Below are 14,103 nucleotides of genomic sequence, written 5' to 3'. Positions count from 1 at the left end.
AGTGTATTTCACCTAAACTGGTGATGAAGTGTCAAATATCGGTACAAGATATTACACATTAAAGGGTGCAGATGGCAGCCCACTGGATAATTTGGCTTTCGACCAAATTGGAAAGCCTATTTGAAAAGTCTATCAAATACAAATGGTTACTGTCTGAATGGAGATATAATGCATTAAAACTGTTTATTTGTGTTAAGTTATTTTTTATTAAAATAAATATATTAACATTACAAATAGTCATTTTTATTATAAATAACTCGTCATAAATATTTTAGGTTACTGCTTGAATGGCTGATACATATGTGTGTTTCATGTTATGAAATCAGATACAAATGCATTATAAAAATTAGATTCTCACGTCAGTAATTTCTGTGCATATAATGACAGCAAAGGAGGTCGATGAAGATGAGATCAAAATACTGAATATTCCCCCAACAAATCAAATCTAATTTTCGAGACAACTTTTCATGGTTTTCAATAAAAAAAAACTCTTTAAGAAATCTAACATAAATTTTTTTTTTTTAGTAACTATACAAAAATAACATACAAACGAAATTAGTTAAAGGATGAGTATCAAACAACCACAAACTCTCTCTTTAATAGTTATAGTTAAAAGGTTCTGCAAATACTGCAAACAATCTACATCTCTCATTATTTATGTCGTCTAGAAGATGCACAAAGGACATGGGCAGTTTGTGATATTCATGAACACCTCAGTCAAAAGTCATATTTTCTGCCTTCTGCCTAATGGAATCAAAGAGCACAGAAGACAGATAACGCTCTCCACAGCTGGGAAAAACCACCTGCATTGCAAACAAAATGGATTAATGGGATTGGAATCAGCACGTGCAGACAAGTAAAATTCTAAGCCTTTAGTGAACTCAACATAACATTTGTCTAGACATGGCACTGGCAAACAGATGACATACAGCTTTTTCTAGAGTCCACACTCATGCTGGACCTTACTCCATGCACATTCAATCAGAATTAAGTGCACCACACCATGACCATGGGCAGGAAATCAGTACAAAACCAAGTTGGCTAAAGAAGTCTGACTATTTATGCTACTCCTAGGAACACCACTGAAGTATATTATTAGGAGTCAGTCGGCCAAATTCTTCTGAATTTGGTTAGAGATTATTCTGGTTATATTTCATATTGGACTTGAAGCTTTGGAATCCGTAGTTTTTTCTTGTATTTCATTCAGATATTCATCACAAAAATGGAACTTCATTCCATGAAGAGACAACTTTGAGCTAGAGATCCATTTATCAGTCAATCCGGCACACAAGGCCATATCAAACATGACCCAATGAACCATTCATCAGAACTCATCACATTATCTTATTGCATCAGTTATATGCCAGTAAGCTTGAGGATGTAACAAGAGAATTTATGAATCCTAAATGTTCAATCCATATGGAGTCCAAGTCATGTCTGAAAGATCTTCGGAGGGGTGCTGTTACGAAGTCTGAATTAAATCAGCCTCGGAACACTATCATAATACAGACAAAATAGAGCAGCAGAGGTTCTATGGCAATTTGGACTAGGCAATTAGACTTACGACAAAGAGTTTTCCTGCATTTTCTGGCCTCCTTGCCAACTTTATTGCAGCAGCCGCAGCAGCACCAGATGAAATCCCCACCTGCAGAAAACATGCCCCCCACATTAAGCACAGAAGTTGAGTATTATAAGAATCTGCACCAAATGACATCACATAAAATAGGAGTTTCTAACAGTGAGGGCCTGCATTTCATAGCCTCTGACGAGACCATACAAAGGTTCTTTATCGTTGGATCAACAATTCAATCCTAAAAATAGGAGTTTTCTTCTTTTTCTTATTTTTGATTAATTACTAAGATCTTTCAGCTTACTACAAAATCTCACATTCCCAAATCTAGATGTACTTGAATTTCAGCAAAGCATTATCCATTTTTGCCAATTAAAATTGCTAAGCTTTCCATGTGATCTTTTTAAAATGAATGAATATGCCCATCAATGGATAAATGCAACAAACCTACGTGCTTCATATGTTCTTTTAAAAGTCAAAAGCTCCAACAATATAAAGGCTATGATCCCCAATTTCAATGGGTTGGATATTTTGAAAATTGAAGCAATCAAAACAATTTCCAACTTCAATTAATTAAAATTTATTATTATGAACTGTCACCGGATGCAATCATAAGAATACGGTTGTATCAAGTGCTAAATGCAATTCCATCGACTATTATGCTCGATTTTGTTCAGTATGCAAATATGATGGTCAGTAGCCTGGGTATGGGCCTTCCCGATCGCCTATTGAGACCACCCAGGTGAGTAATAATGAAAACAATTAACTTACCAGCAAACCTTCTTTCAAGGCAAGTAACTTGGCAGTTTCGATCGCTTCCTCACTTGATACCTGAAAAAAGTTACCAAAAACATCATGAGCCATTGAAAGGAAATCCCTGCCTGAATTTGTAGCTAAAAGAGATAAGAAATATTGTACGCAAACAGTACTACGCACTTGTCACTATGCTCCAACAAGATTCACAAAGAAAAAACTACACCTGAAAATATTATTAAAAAAGGTCTCCATTCAAGAAAAAGTACACAGCACACATCATCAGTAACTATCACAAGGATTTGCAACTTTTGTCCACGCCTAGCATGGCATTTTGTCCAAGAAAATAGAACATCCTATTATCTTCAAGATTCAGATAAAAACACACCCAAATGAAATTATGAATACCAAAAATGCAAATAATGAATTTGGCAGTGAGAAAACAACAATAACAAAAACAACAATAGCAAAGATAAACAAGGCCTCACAAAGACTTTTCTGAACCTGAACCGAGCATGTTTGGATGTTTATTCAGATTTAAAATGTACCAGAAACAAGCAAGAAAGAACTGTGATCTTTCTTACATAAAGAAATAAGAACAATGCAAGCCCCTCAAACCGACTTAAATCCAGATGATATCCCTTGGACTAAGTACAAAATGAATTGAACTTCCCCAATATTTAATGTTAAAACAAATCTAATGTTAAAACAAACAAGTGCATAATAGACAATTAAACCAAACTGTAATGAACATTTGTATATCCCCTTATTATGATGCAGTCTGGCCATACTTATACTGGATTTTCCACTCAAGAAGTGACAAGTATAACCATCTCACAAGAAAATTTGTTCACAGGAGAATCGAAGTGAAGGCCAATAAAATAATTTCCAGACTCACTTGAATAACTTCATCAAGCAGGTTGACGTCCAGAACAATAGGCATAATACCAGCACCAATTCCTTGGATCAGATGCTTGCCTATAAGGTGTGCATGCATGTAATATATATAGTTAGAGAACTTAATTTTAGAAGTGAAAGAAGATGAAAGCAGCCATCTATATAGAACTAAATATAACACATAATTAGACAATTAAGGTAACATCTATGCAATCCAAATTTGGCTGCATATTTGACTGTCCAAGCATGGGCGACTTCTATCTCCATTAAAGGAAAAGAATCTCATATTAAAACTGATTTATATTGAAACATACCAGAGAAATTGTCAAATTATTTTCAAAGCACAGGTAAATTCTGACTTTACTAGAATTTGTACTTAAATGGATCTGATTTACAAAAGCATGAATTACAATTTTGTTTTCTTTTGATAAGTAAAACAAGCTTTGTTAATTAGCAAAATGGCACTATCAAAGTATACATCAGAAACACCCAAGTAGAACAAGCTTTACTGACCAGGCTTTCCTCCATTCAAGACTGCGCTTTCAACTGGTTCTACCCCATAAACCTATCACATAAACAAAAGAAGCATATCAGAGTCACACCAAATAGGGACATGAGCTATCTCTCTTCCCCTCACATACACATACACAAGAGAACCTTGATCTCGGTGTTTTTCTCCTTGAGGAAACTCCCTGCACCCGCTACCGTACCCCCAGTCCCTATCCCTGCAACCAGGGCATCAACTGTCCCTCCCGAATCCCTCCATATCTCCGGGCCAGTGGTTTCATAATGGATCTAAAAAAGATTGACAGAACCATCGATTAAGGGTTTCAACAAGCTATCCACATGACAAGATATCTAGCAAAAAAGTACCTTTGGGTTAGCAGGATTTTCAAATTGATGAAGCAGATAACTATTGGGTATTTTATTGAGCAGCTCATTGGCCTTCTCAAAAATCCCATAAACACCCTTGGCAGGATCTGTAAGGTACAACTCTGCCCCAAAAGCTAGGGGCACAATTCTTCTCTCAAGACTCATTGAAGCCGGCATGGCTAGTATAAGTTTGTAACCCCTGACTGCGGCGATGAATGCCAACGCAATGCCAGTGTTACCACTAGTAGCCTCAATGAGGACAGTCTTTTGCCATCATCCAAACATATCAACAATCATAGTATGTTAATCCCACTGTTGCATAATAAGGTCAACATATGTAGCAAAATGATTATATCCTCATACAGTCAAATATGTTTTGGTTAAAGAAAAATGAAAGATAGGAAAAAAAATTTACTCCAATATGAGCATCACCAAACTATCAAACATATCCCTGAAAAATACTCATGGTCTAACTTCTAACTTGTTGAGTCATAGTAGAGGGTTCACGTAAGCACAAGTGTAATCAGATTGTATATGGGATAATTAGTGGAACTTGCATGGCAGGAAAAAGCCACATTGCTGCCCTTGTAAAGAAATTTGAGGAGGGAGATGGATTGGGATTCAGTTTTTTTCTGGAACAAGGCGGTCACAAAGTGAAATCCATATGATCAGTCTAAAAACACTCCAGATATGGGGGGTTTTCAATACTAACCTTTCCCGGAGTAATCAGACCCTTATCCTCTGCATCTTTAATCATGCTATAAGCAATCCTACAAGCCAAAATACACAAATGAGTTAATATCAACTAGATATTCTCGAATGAATCCTTTAGTTGCTAGATCACTCTAGTATTATGCAAAACACAATCAATACAAAAAAAATAACATTATATGCCTATCTTTAACACTAGAACAGGGTTCCATCAACTCAAGTTTGGCGGCGATACGAGCTACACAGCCATCTACAATATGGTTGAGATATACCATTGGGGTATTTCCAATCAACTGCACAAGAGAAATAATAACATTAGCAAGATTGAATTTGAGAATAAGCAAAGTGAAAGAAAAAATAGTTCTATGAAAAGGTAATACTTCAGTAACATCCTTTTTTATTACACACTTGTCCTCCATGTTGCCTTTTGAACGAAACTGCAAATTAATTAAAGAAAAATGTAAAAGAGTCAGAAAAACTTTCAAGATACAAAGTTATGGTCTTGAAAAAATTACTGAGATGTCAAGGGCATATTTTAACAAAATAAAGACAAACTAAAATAGACAGAGCACAAAACATAATCATAGCAAAGAAATTTTAACCAACCAACAGATACTCTTCAGAAATCTCCATCTAGTCCTGAAAACAGTCCAGTTATGTGCCGTTTTGTTCGGGAATGCAATAAGCTTGCTTATCAATGAGTAATGGTGCAGAACTTAGCGAAAGAATCACCAGAACCTCAAAAGTGTAATATGACTTTCTATCACGAGCCAGTGTACACCAATATAAATAGAGCACAGATGGGAGTGATAACCGAGATAAGTCAAAGAACTCAATTTCGGAAAGATTCCAATAATGCAGAACTTGAAGAAAAAGCAAACCAAACCCAAATCCCAATATACATCGTCGATATTCAACAACCAACAAATAAAAACAGAGCAACAGCCGAAAAGATGTAACACGGTATTAAACAATAGGGAAAAAGCAGCCTCGTAACTCATATTGTCGAGGAGTAAGGGGGAGAAAAACCAAAGCCAAAGCCAAAGCCTCAAATATACAATACAGCTCACTATCAACTGCCCGAAAGACAAACTGATCAATCCAAGACTGAAGATTTATATCGAAGGAATCGCCAGCAGCCCAATAAGATTACAATCAAATAAAACCACGGGAGCCACCATTAAATAAAAAAAATAAATCAAATTTGGATTTTTCACGAAGCAGAGGAAAACCTTTGGGTGAGCTTGTTCTCCTACAATGCTTAATGTGATTGAGAAAGTGAAATGCGACTTCGAGTGAACAATTCAACCCTTCAATTTTGTTTTCAGCTCACGCTGCTCAGCATTTGACTCTGACTTGTTCATTTTGCCTCCTCGAACTTCCCACAGATCGAACCGAGAGTTTTTCAAATGGAAAATGCTAGGGATCCCGCTGTGGGATCCCGTTCTCTCTTCCCATTTGACGTGACGTCCAGGTTGCCTTCTTTAATTTTTGAGCACTGCTATTCCTACAGAAGTTTTCCACCGAAAACTTCTACCGAAAGGCAAAAGTTATTTTATTTTATTTTTTGTTTTTGTTTCAATCATTTTTTTAAACACTTTAAATATTTTTAAAAAAATATAAAAAAATCATAAATTCATTTAAAAACATTCTTTAATCACTAAGTAAAAATAAAAAAATAAAAAAAAATTAAAATACAATTTCGGTAGAAGTTTTCGGTGAAAAACTTATGTAGGAATAGCATTTTTCTGCCCTTCTCTTTCCTTTTTCCTTTTTCCTTTCCTTTTTTCTCTTTCAGTGCAAGATCAAATGACTATCTTCCTTCGCCAACAACGAAAAAACAGAAAGAAAAAAGGAAGAGAAAATCAGGATCCATCTCTTCTCTCAGAGTTTGGATATTGAATTGAGTTGAGTTGAATTGAGTTGAGATGATAAAATATTGATAAAATATTATTTTTTAATATTATTATTATTTTAAAATTTGAAAAAGTTGAATTGTTTATTATATTTTGTATTGAAATTTGAAAAAATTGTAATGATGAGTTGAAATGATTTAAGAGTAATTTACTAGCCAAACGCAACCTGGTCTCTATTTTTTTAGATGTGAAGATGAGTTAGAGATTAGTTGTAATGGATTATGAATAATAGTAAGATGAGTTATGAATAATAGTGAAATTTATGAGTTAAAGATATTAAATAATAATAAATAATAGTGAGTTGAGATAAATTGAGATAAATTAGAAATATTAATGAGATTTAATGGTTTTTTTATTTTTTATTTTTTTACTAAAAAAGACATCCACACACCACACTTATCCAGAAGATGTTCGTGCAAAATTACGATAGTTTCCTGAAAAAAGATCCAATTATAATATGAGTTAGTTTATTTACTGTTTCTATTTGGAAACCGTTTAAGGTAAGTTCATATTTAAAAAAAGAATTAAAATTATAAAAATATATTTTTTAAAACGATTTTTTCTCTTTTATTTTTATTCTTATTTATTAATGAGATTGTAGACTGTAAATAGAAATTTTTTTTATAAAATCATTAAAAAAAATTAAAAAATTTTAAACATAAACCTCACACCCTACATACCCTTTAAAAAATATGATTTTACTTTTTTATCCTCATATTTCGTATTAAATTGAAATATAAAATATAAAGATAAAAAAAATCTCCCTCCCCAGATTCCCCAGCATGAATTATCTCTCTCTCTCTCTCTCCAACACGTCGTCTTGTGCAATTTTAGTTTCCTTCCATACGAACTTACTTCACTCAACCCTAGTTAGTGCAGAGACAAAAGACGAAGATGAATGGTAATCGTTCATTTCAATTTCATTCTTTTGTTATTTTGTTGGAAAACGTTCGCTTTTTGGCTTTCTGGACTCGATTTAAATAAATGGAACACATAGATGGATGTGGTGAGACAAAGTGTTCCATTGTTACAGACAGGGAAACGAGGAACAGGTGCAATTCTTAGTAGATTGTCTACCTCTGTAATTTATTGGGGGTGACAGACAGAGGTTGGAGAGTACTTGAGTTCCATCCTTCTTGAACGTTTCATATTGATGGCCGAGACCAGCAATGGAAAGGAGCCATCACTCATTAGGACATTGAATATTCAAAATAATTGATTCCAAAGTTACAACGTAAATGCAACAAAGTATACCCCTTCATGCACTACATCAAAAGATAAAAGCTACAATATTTCTCATACTAATCGATTATATATTATTTCAGGTATCTAGAGAGTGCAGTGGACATGGTATCGGTAACACCTCAGTCATAAGTCATGTTTTCTGCCTCGCGCCTGATGGACTCAAAGAGCGGGGAAGACAGATAACGCTCTCCGCAGCTAGGAAAAACCACCTGCATTTCAAACAAAATAGACTCAGATCAGTATATGTAGACAGCAAAAGTTCTAAGCCATCTAAGCACACTCAAAAATCTCAGTCTAGGGCATAGCAACAGAAAAGCATAAATGACCCGAATGCGAAAAATGGATCAGTTTTAGTCCTGACAGACAGAAAACATATAGCCTTTTCCCCATTTATAGTTCTTTCTTGTAACTAGGTGTTCTTATTGTATAACTACTGTGTACCTTGGTTATGCCTTTTTCTTTTCAATAAAATTTTATTTTACCTATAAAAAAAACATATAGCCTTTTCCTAGGGTCCAAACTGAGGTTGTGACCTGAACACCAGGCACATACTCAACCATAGGCATGAATTAAGTATGATCCAGGTTGGCGTCTCAGATATTGATCCCCCTAGGAATGACATCGAAGTAATAGGACAATGCCGTTACCAAATTGTTGTGAATTCTTTTTTTAATTCCTTTTTTAAAGGATTATGTTATTACTTCAGATTGGACTGGAGTCATTTGAAAGCCTCATTTGAAAGTACACCCACTTCAAGCACTAAATCAATATAGGCACACTATCATAATATGGAGAACGAGGTTCGGATGGGGTTGTAATTGTATAGCAATTTGAAGAAGGAAATTAGACCTACAACAATGAGCTTTCCAGCATTTTCTGGCCTCTTTGCCAACTTTATTGCAGCAGCTGCCGCCGCACCAGATGAAATCCCCACCTGCCAAAAAACAATTCCCCCACGTTCAGCACAGAAGTGGATGCTCATAAGATAACTGCAACAAAAGGACTCACAATAGTACTTGTCAACAAAATTGGACTGTAATAAATTCTTAAGAGAACCATTCTTAGAGAACCATTAAAGCTGATCATTATTAATTACCATACCAGCAAGGCTTCTTTCAACGCAAGCTGCTTAGCAGTTTCAATAGCTTCCTCACTTGATACCTGAAAAGTCACCCAAATATCAGGAGTCAGATAGGAGATTCACGTCTGCATTTGTAGCTGACAAGAACTTGCAATGTTTCGCTTTTGAATCTTCTAAAACTGTAATAATGCAGGTCTCTGCTATTTTGTTTGGATGGCAATATCAGTTATCTTATATATCCTGTCCAAGTCTTGTTTAACAGAGACACTTAATAAAAAGGATAAAAAAAAAAAGGTATAGTTTAATAGAGACAGAATAACAAATATAAACAAGGTCTTCCAGATGTTTTTCTATTTTTGATAATTTCAAGATTGGCAGATAAACATTTTTTGGACCTGAATAAAATACAAATCTCGATTTGCTCTTTCGTGGAATAGACTTCAGAAAGCAGCCAAAAAGAATCAAGTGTGTACCTTACATTAAACCGCTTAATATTATAAAGAAATTGGAGATGCAAGGCAAGCTTCATAGAGCTGATTCACACCCAAATGATATGCCTCTTCAAAAGCACTAGTTAAATGATCTTTTTAATGCATGGGATTAAAATGAAATAAACTTGGAAACAGGCAATCCTCTTAAGACTGGGAAATACTAAAAAACACTCTTAGATTAACTCATCATCATCCTTTTTATGTAGTCTGGTCCTCTTGCCTTTCATATCAAAATCCACTCACCCATAATGATTATATTATTTATTGACAGTAACCGTAAGGAGATGAATGGATTAGACCATTGTACTTGCATTTCCTACAAATTATAGGTTCTGACTGTGCTGGTATTTTACTATTTTCCATGAAAAATATAACACATTCATGAAACTAAGGGATTGTTTGGGAAGTTAGATGAGATAAGATGTTCTCGGCTTATCTTAAAATTCTCATAATTTCCTTCCCAAACATTACTCAAACACAAAATATTTTTCAATTTCAAATCTTCAACTTTTTCATCTAATCTTATCTAATCATTACAGCTTTCACAAATTTCCAAACAAAATACAAAAAATAATACAACTAATTTCAAAACAAAAATAATATTCAAACAATTATATTCAAATAATTTTTTAACTTTATAATATTTGTATTCAACTTTTTCTCTCTCCTTTCCCAAAATCCAATAAAACATTTTAACTCAAACCATTTCACTACTATTTACAAATCATTTCACTGCTATTCACAAATTATTTCATTACTATTCATAGAATTCTCATCTCATCTTATTTCCCAAAGATGCCCTAAAGCACCAAGAACATCATATTACACGCCAAATCAAATTGGATGCTAATAAAATGGTTTCCAGACTCACTTGAATAACTTCATCAAGCACATTGACATCCAGAACAGTAGGGATAATACCAGCACCGATTCCTTGGATCAAATGCATGCCTTTAACATGAACATGTATGCAGAACATAGACTATAGTTAGAGAACTGTCATTTGAGAATAAATCCAAACCAAATAAGTTATATAGCATTACTAAATTCCAGATATGAAGCTGCAACTAATGAACAAATTAATGAAAGCCAGGTTCTACAAGAGATTTGACTACTCATAAATGCACAACTTCTAACCCAATAAAAGAAATCTCAAAATAAAAACTGATATTAATTTAACCATAAATGGAAAATCTTCATTCTGGTTTTAAAAAATTGGATAAATTTTGAGTTTACGAGAATTTGTGATTGAAGTGCTCCCTGGAAGCATGACTTAATAGTCTTATCCATGATTGAGCTTAGTGGTGCTGGCTCTCAGAAAAACACGTACACTTATTAAATTCCCAAAATCACACTATTCTGAACTGATTTCTGCAATATGTGCTACCGACACCCTGATCCTCAGTCATCCAAAAATACATATAATTTAGGTTTAGCTTTTAAAAATACTTTTGATCACACTCTCTCCTGTTATATTAATACGAAGTGGAATTTGTACCAGTGAATCTCAGAAATCTGGCACATCTTCCATGTGCTAATGGACTGCTACCATGCTATATATATATATATATATATTTTACACTAATAGACAAGAAACAACAGTAGCAAGAAAATAAGGAATACAGGGCATGCACAGAATATAAACTGACCAGGCTGTCCTCCACTCAACACAGCACTTTCAACTGGTTCAACCCCATATACCTAAACATAAGCAAGAGAAAACATAAAGTTAGCTTACAATAATAGCAGGTGTGTTCTCTCTTTCAAACACAAACTCACACACACAAGTCAACCTTGATCTTTGGGTTTTTCTCCTTGAGAAAGTTTCCTGCACCAGTTGCCGTTCCACCTGTCCCTATACCTGCAACCAGGGCGTCAACTTTGCCTCCTGAATTTCTCCATATCTCTGGACCCGTAGTTTCGTAATGGATCTAAATGAAGAATAACAAAAAGATTTGTTAACTGTGTCAATCATGCCATATTCCAAGATATTTGATGCAAAGAATACCTTTGGGTTGGCAGCATTTTCAAATTGCTTAAGCATATAACTATTGGGTATTTCACCAAGTAGCTCAATAGCCTTCCCAAGAGTCCCGCTGACTCCCTTAGCAGGATCTGTAATATACAACTCAGATCCAAAAGCTAGGGGCACAATTCTTCTCTCAATACTCATCGAAGCTTGCATGGTAAGGATAAGTTTGTAACCCTTGATCGCTGCAATGAACGCCAACCCGATGCCAGTGTTACCACTGGTAGACTCAATGAGGACAGTCTTTTCCCATCATGGAAATAGATCCAGAATCAATGGAAAATGTGGTATTTCAGTGTTACATAATTTGATTACTTATTACTGATATCAATTTCGTAATCAAACATGATATACCTATCAATAACAGAAAAAGATAAATTGGAAAACTTAATGATGTGAGCATCACTGATTGTGAACGAAATCCCTGAGTTCTCTGAGTCTGGCATGAACTAATAATGAGGTTAATATCAGCATATATTGTGACTATGTCAGATGCCTAACAGAACTTGTGTAACTGTCAAAAACCAAATAGGCATCATCTAAGGGCAGTGTTGAGGGTAGGCAACACTGGAGTCTAATTCTTATAACATCCAGAAAGGCAAAGTTGAAAGGTGCATAATTTTTTTTTTTTTTTTTATAAGTAAAAAGGTGCATAATTTATGTGACCAACAGTAAAATAAATAGGTAGTCATGGGACATTAACCTTCCCTTTTGTAATTAGACCCTTATCCTCTGCATCTTTAATCATACTATATGCAATCCTGCTCGTCAAAAATCAATTCTATATATTAGAATAAATTCCAGAAAAATATGATCAATACCAACAAAATGAAAAAGATAAGTGAAAAGATTAAATGCCTGTCTTTAACACTAGAGCAGGGCTCCATCATCTCAAGCTTGGCAGCAATACGTGCTACACAGCCATCCACAATACGGTTGAGATATACCATTGGAGTATTGCCTATCAACTACACGAGCCGGAAAAAAAACATCGGCAAAATCCAAAAATGACCAAATGCATCATGAAAAAGGAAAAGCAGTAGTTATAATTAAAACATTATACTTCAGTAACATCTTTCTTGATCTCGCACTTCTCTTCCATATTTTGTTTTCAGTAAAACTGCACACCGAGAAAGAAATTTGTGAAAGAGTGAAAGAAGACTCTGGAGACAAAAGTTGCTGCTCAGAAAGCTGGAGAAAATATTAAGAGCACAGTTGGATTTGCATGTAGATATAATCCTGCTTTCCGAGATTCACAGAAGAACTTGTCTCTTGTTCTTGACAAGTAGACTTGAAATAACGAGAACTAAGAAAGAATACACACACACACACACACACAATCCCATACAAATCAATCAGAGCACAAAACTATGTAATACCCAAGATATTTTAAGTAGAATGCATGCTTAAAGGGAAAAAGATGAATGAGAAAAAGATAAAAGTAAATAGCTGAGAAGTTTCAAGCACGAATGCACTAATGGAAACAGTCCATGAATAATCAAACGAGAGAAGGCCTTTAGCTCATACTTAAAAACCAATCTGTACAGAAAAGACAGCCACAGGTGGGAAATTTGTGAGTGCTCAAAATTTCCTCGTATAAGAACTTCAAACGCCAGCCAAAAAAGCAGCCCAGTACCACAGAATTTTGAGAAAGAATCACAAACCCCCAAAATTATGCCTTAATCTCAACAACCAACGATAAGCAGAGCGAAAAAAAGTAAAAGTAAATAGCTGAGAAATTTCAAGCACGAATGCACTAATGGAAACAGTCCAATGAATAATCAAGCGAGAGAAGGCCTTTATCTCATACTTAAAAAACCAATCTGTGCAGAAAATCAGCCACAGCTGTGAAATTTATGAGTGCTCAAAATTTCTTCGTATAAGAACTTCAGCTGCCGGCCAAAAAAGCAGCCCAGTACCTCAGAATTTTGAATTTTGGGAAAGAATCATAAACCCCCAAAATAATCTCAACAAACCGACAATAAGCAGAGCGGCAGCAGCATCATTGGGGAAACTCTAATCCATTTAACATGGCAACGACTCCGATATTTCAAACAGTTCTAGCACTAGTAGTCGTCTAGCCAAAATTTAACTAAATTCTGACTTGGAAATCCATTTTTTATAAATTTATTTAGTCACTTTTATAATAGGTAAAAAATATTTACGATAGTAAATTATGTAACTGTTATGTAATTATTTTGAAAAAACTAAATAAAACATTATATTTATATAAAAAAAATAATTTTTTAATAATAAATTTTACTTTTTTTAAAACGATTATGCAACGTTTATACACTGTACGATTATATATAAAATTATTCTTTAAAATATTGGCATTAGTTTCATTAAAAGTTAATACATCTTCAAAATTTAAAAAAGAGAAATGATAATTGCAGTTGTGAGTGCGCATCCTGAGTGTGCATGCGTCGCAATTACTTTGAAAAAATGATTATATGTGATATATGATAAGGATAAGGGTATGTGGTATATGGTATATGGTATATGGAATCTCATATTATTTGGGAAGGAAAAGTTAT

At 34.4% G+C, this 14,103-nt stretch overlaps 2 protein-coding genes across 8 annotated transcripts; both read right to left on the bottom strand.

The window, feature by feature from the left end:
• Positions 1-478: 478 nt before the first annotated feature.
• On the bottom strand, positions 479-6,290 carry LOC108980581 (cysteine synthase-like). Of its 4 annotated transcripts, none has more exons than XM_035682737.1 (11): positions 6,037-6,286; positions 5,185-5,241; positions 4,988-5,097; positions 4,806-4,863; positions 4,094-4,357; positions 3,878-4,015; positions 3,734-3,785; positions 3,222-3,301; positions 2,342-2,401; positions 1,565-1,645; positions 479-803 (listed from the first exon to the last, which is right to left on the bottom strand). In XM_035682737.1, exons 2-11 carry the CDS (start codon positions 5,221-5,223, stop codon positions 714-716), a joined length of 972 nt encoding a protein of 323 aa, XP_035538630.1. In that variant the 5' UTR covers positions 5,224-5,241; positions 6,037-6,286; the 3' UTR covers positions 479-713. The 4 variants fall into 4 exon arrangements, with proteins under 4 accessions (XP_035538630.1, XP_035538632.1, XP_018807087.1 ...); XM_018951542.2 differs by having other exon boundaries at positions 568-803; positions 4,979-5,097; positions 6,037-6,288; XM_035682739.1 differs by lacking the exon at positions 4,094-4,357 and having other exon boundaries at positions 503-803; positions 6,037-6,288.
• A 1,595-nt stretch (positions 6,291-7,885) lies between these two features.
• Positions 7,886-13,658, bottom strand: LOC108980582 (cysteine synthase-like). Of its 4 annotated transcripts, none has more exons than XM_018951547.2 (11): positions 13,377-13,658; positions 12,630-12,686; positions 12,425-12,534; positions 12,270-12,327; positions 11,546-11,809; positions 11,331-11,468; positions 11,187-11,238; positions 10,409-10,488; positions 9,067-9,126; positions 8,819-8,899; positions 7,886-8,174 (listed from the first exon to the last, which is right to left on the bottom strand). In XM_018951547.2, exons 2-11 carry the CDS (start codon positions 12,666-12,668, stop codon positions 8,085-8,087), a joined length of 972 nt encoding a protein of 323 aa, XP_018807092.1. In that variant the 5' UTR covers positions 12,669-12,686; positions 13,377-13,658; the 3' UTR covers positions 7,886-8,084. The 4 variants fall into 4 exon arrangements, with proteins under 4 accessions (XP_018807092.1, XP_018807095.1, XP_018807094.1 ...); XM_018951550.2 differs by having other exon boundaries at positions 8,815-8,899; positions 13,377-13,629; XM_018951549.2 differs by having other exon boundaries at positions 13,486-13,627.
• Between the last annotated feature and the right edge of the window lie 445 nt (positions 13,659-14,103).

This window comes from Juglans regia, chromosome 11 (genome assembly GCF_001411555.2).
Source record: "Juglans regia cultivar Chandler chromosome 11, Walnut 2.0, whole genome shotgun sequence".
In the NCBI taxonomy this organism is placed as follows: domain Eukaryota; kingdom Viridiplantae; phylum Streptophyta; class Magnoliopsida; order Fagales; family Juglandaceae; genus Juglans; species Juglans regia.
Note: the sequence above shows the minus strand (reverse complement) of the source record. Positions and strands in the feature narration are given on the sequence as shown.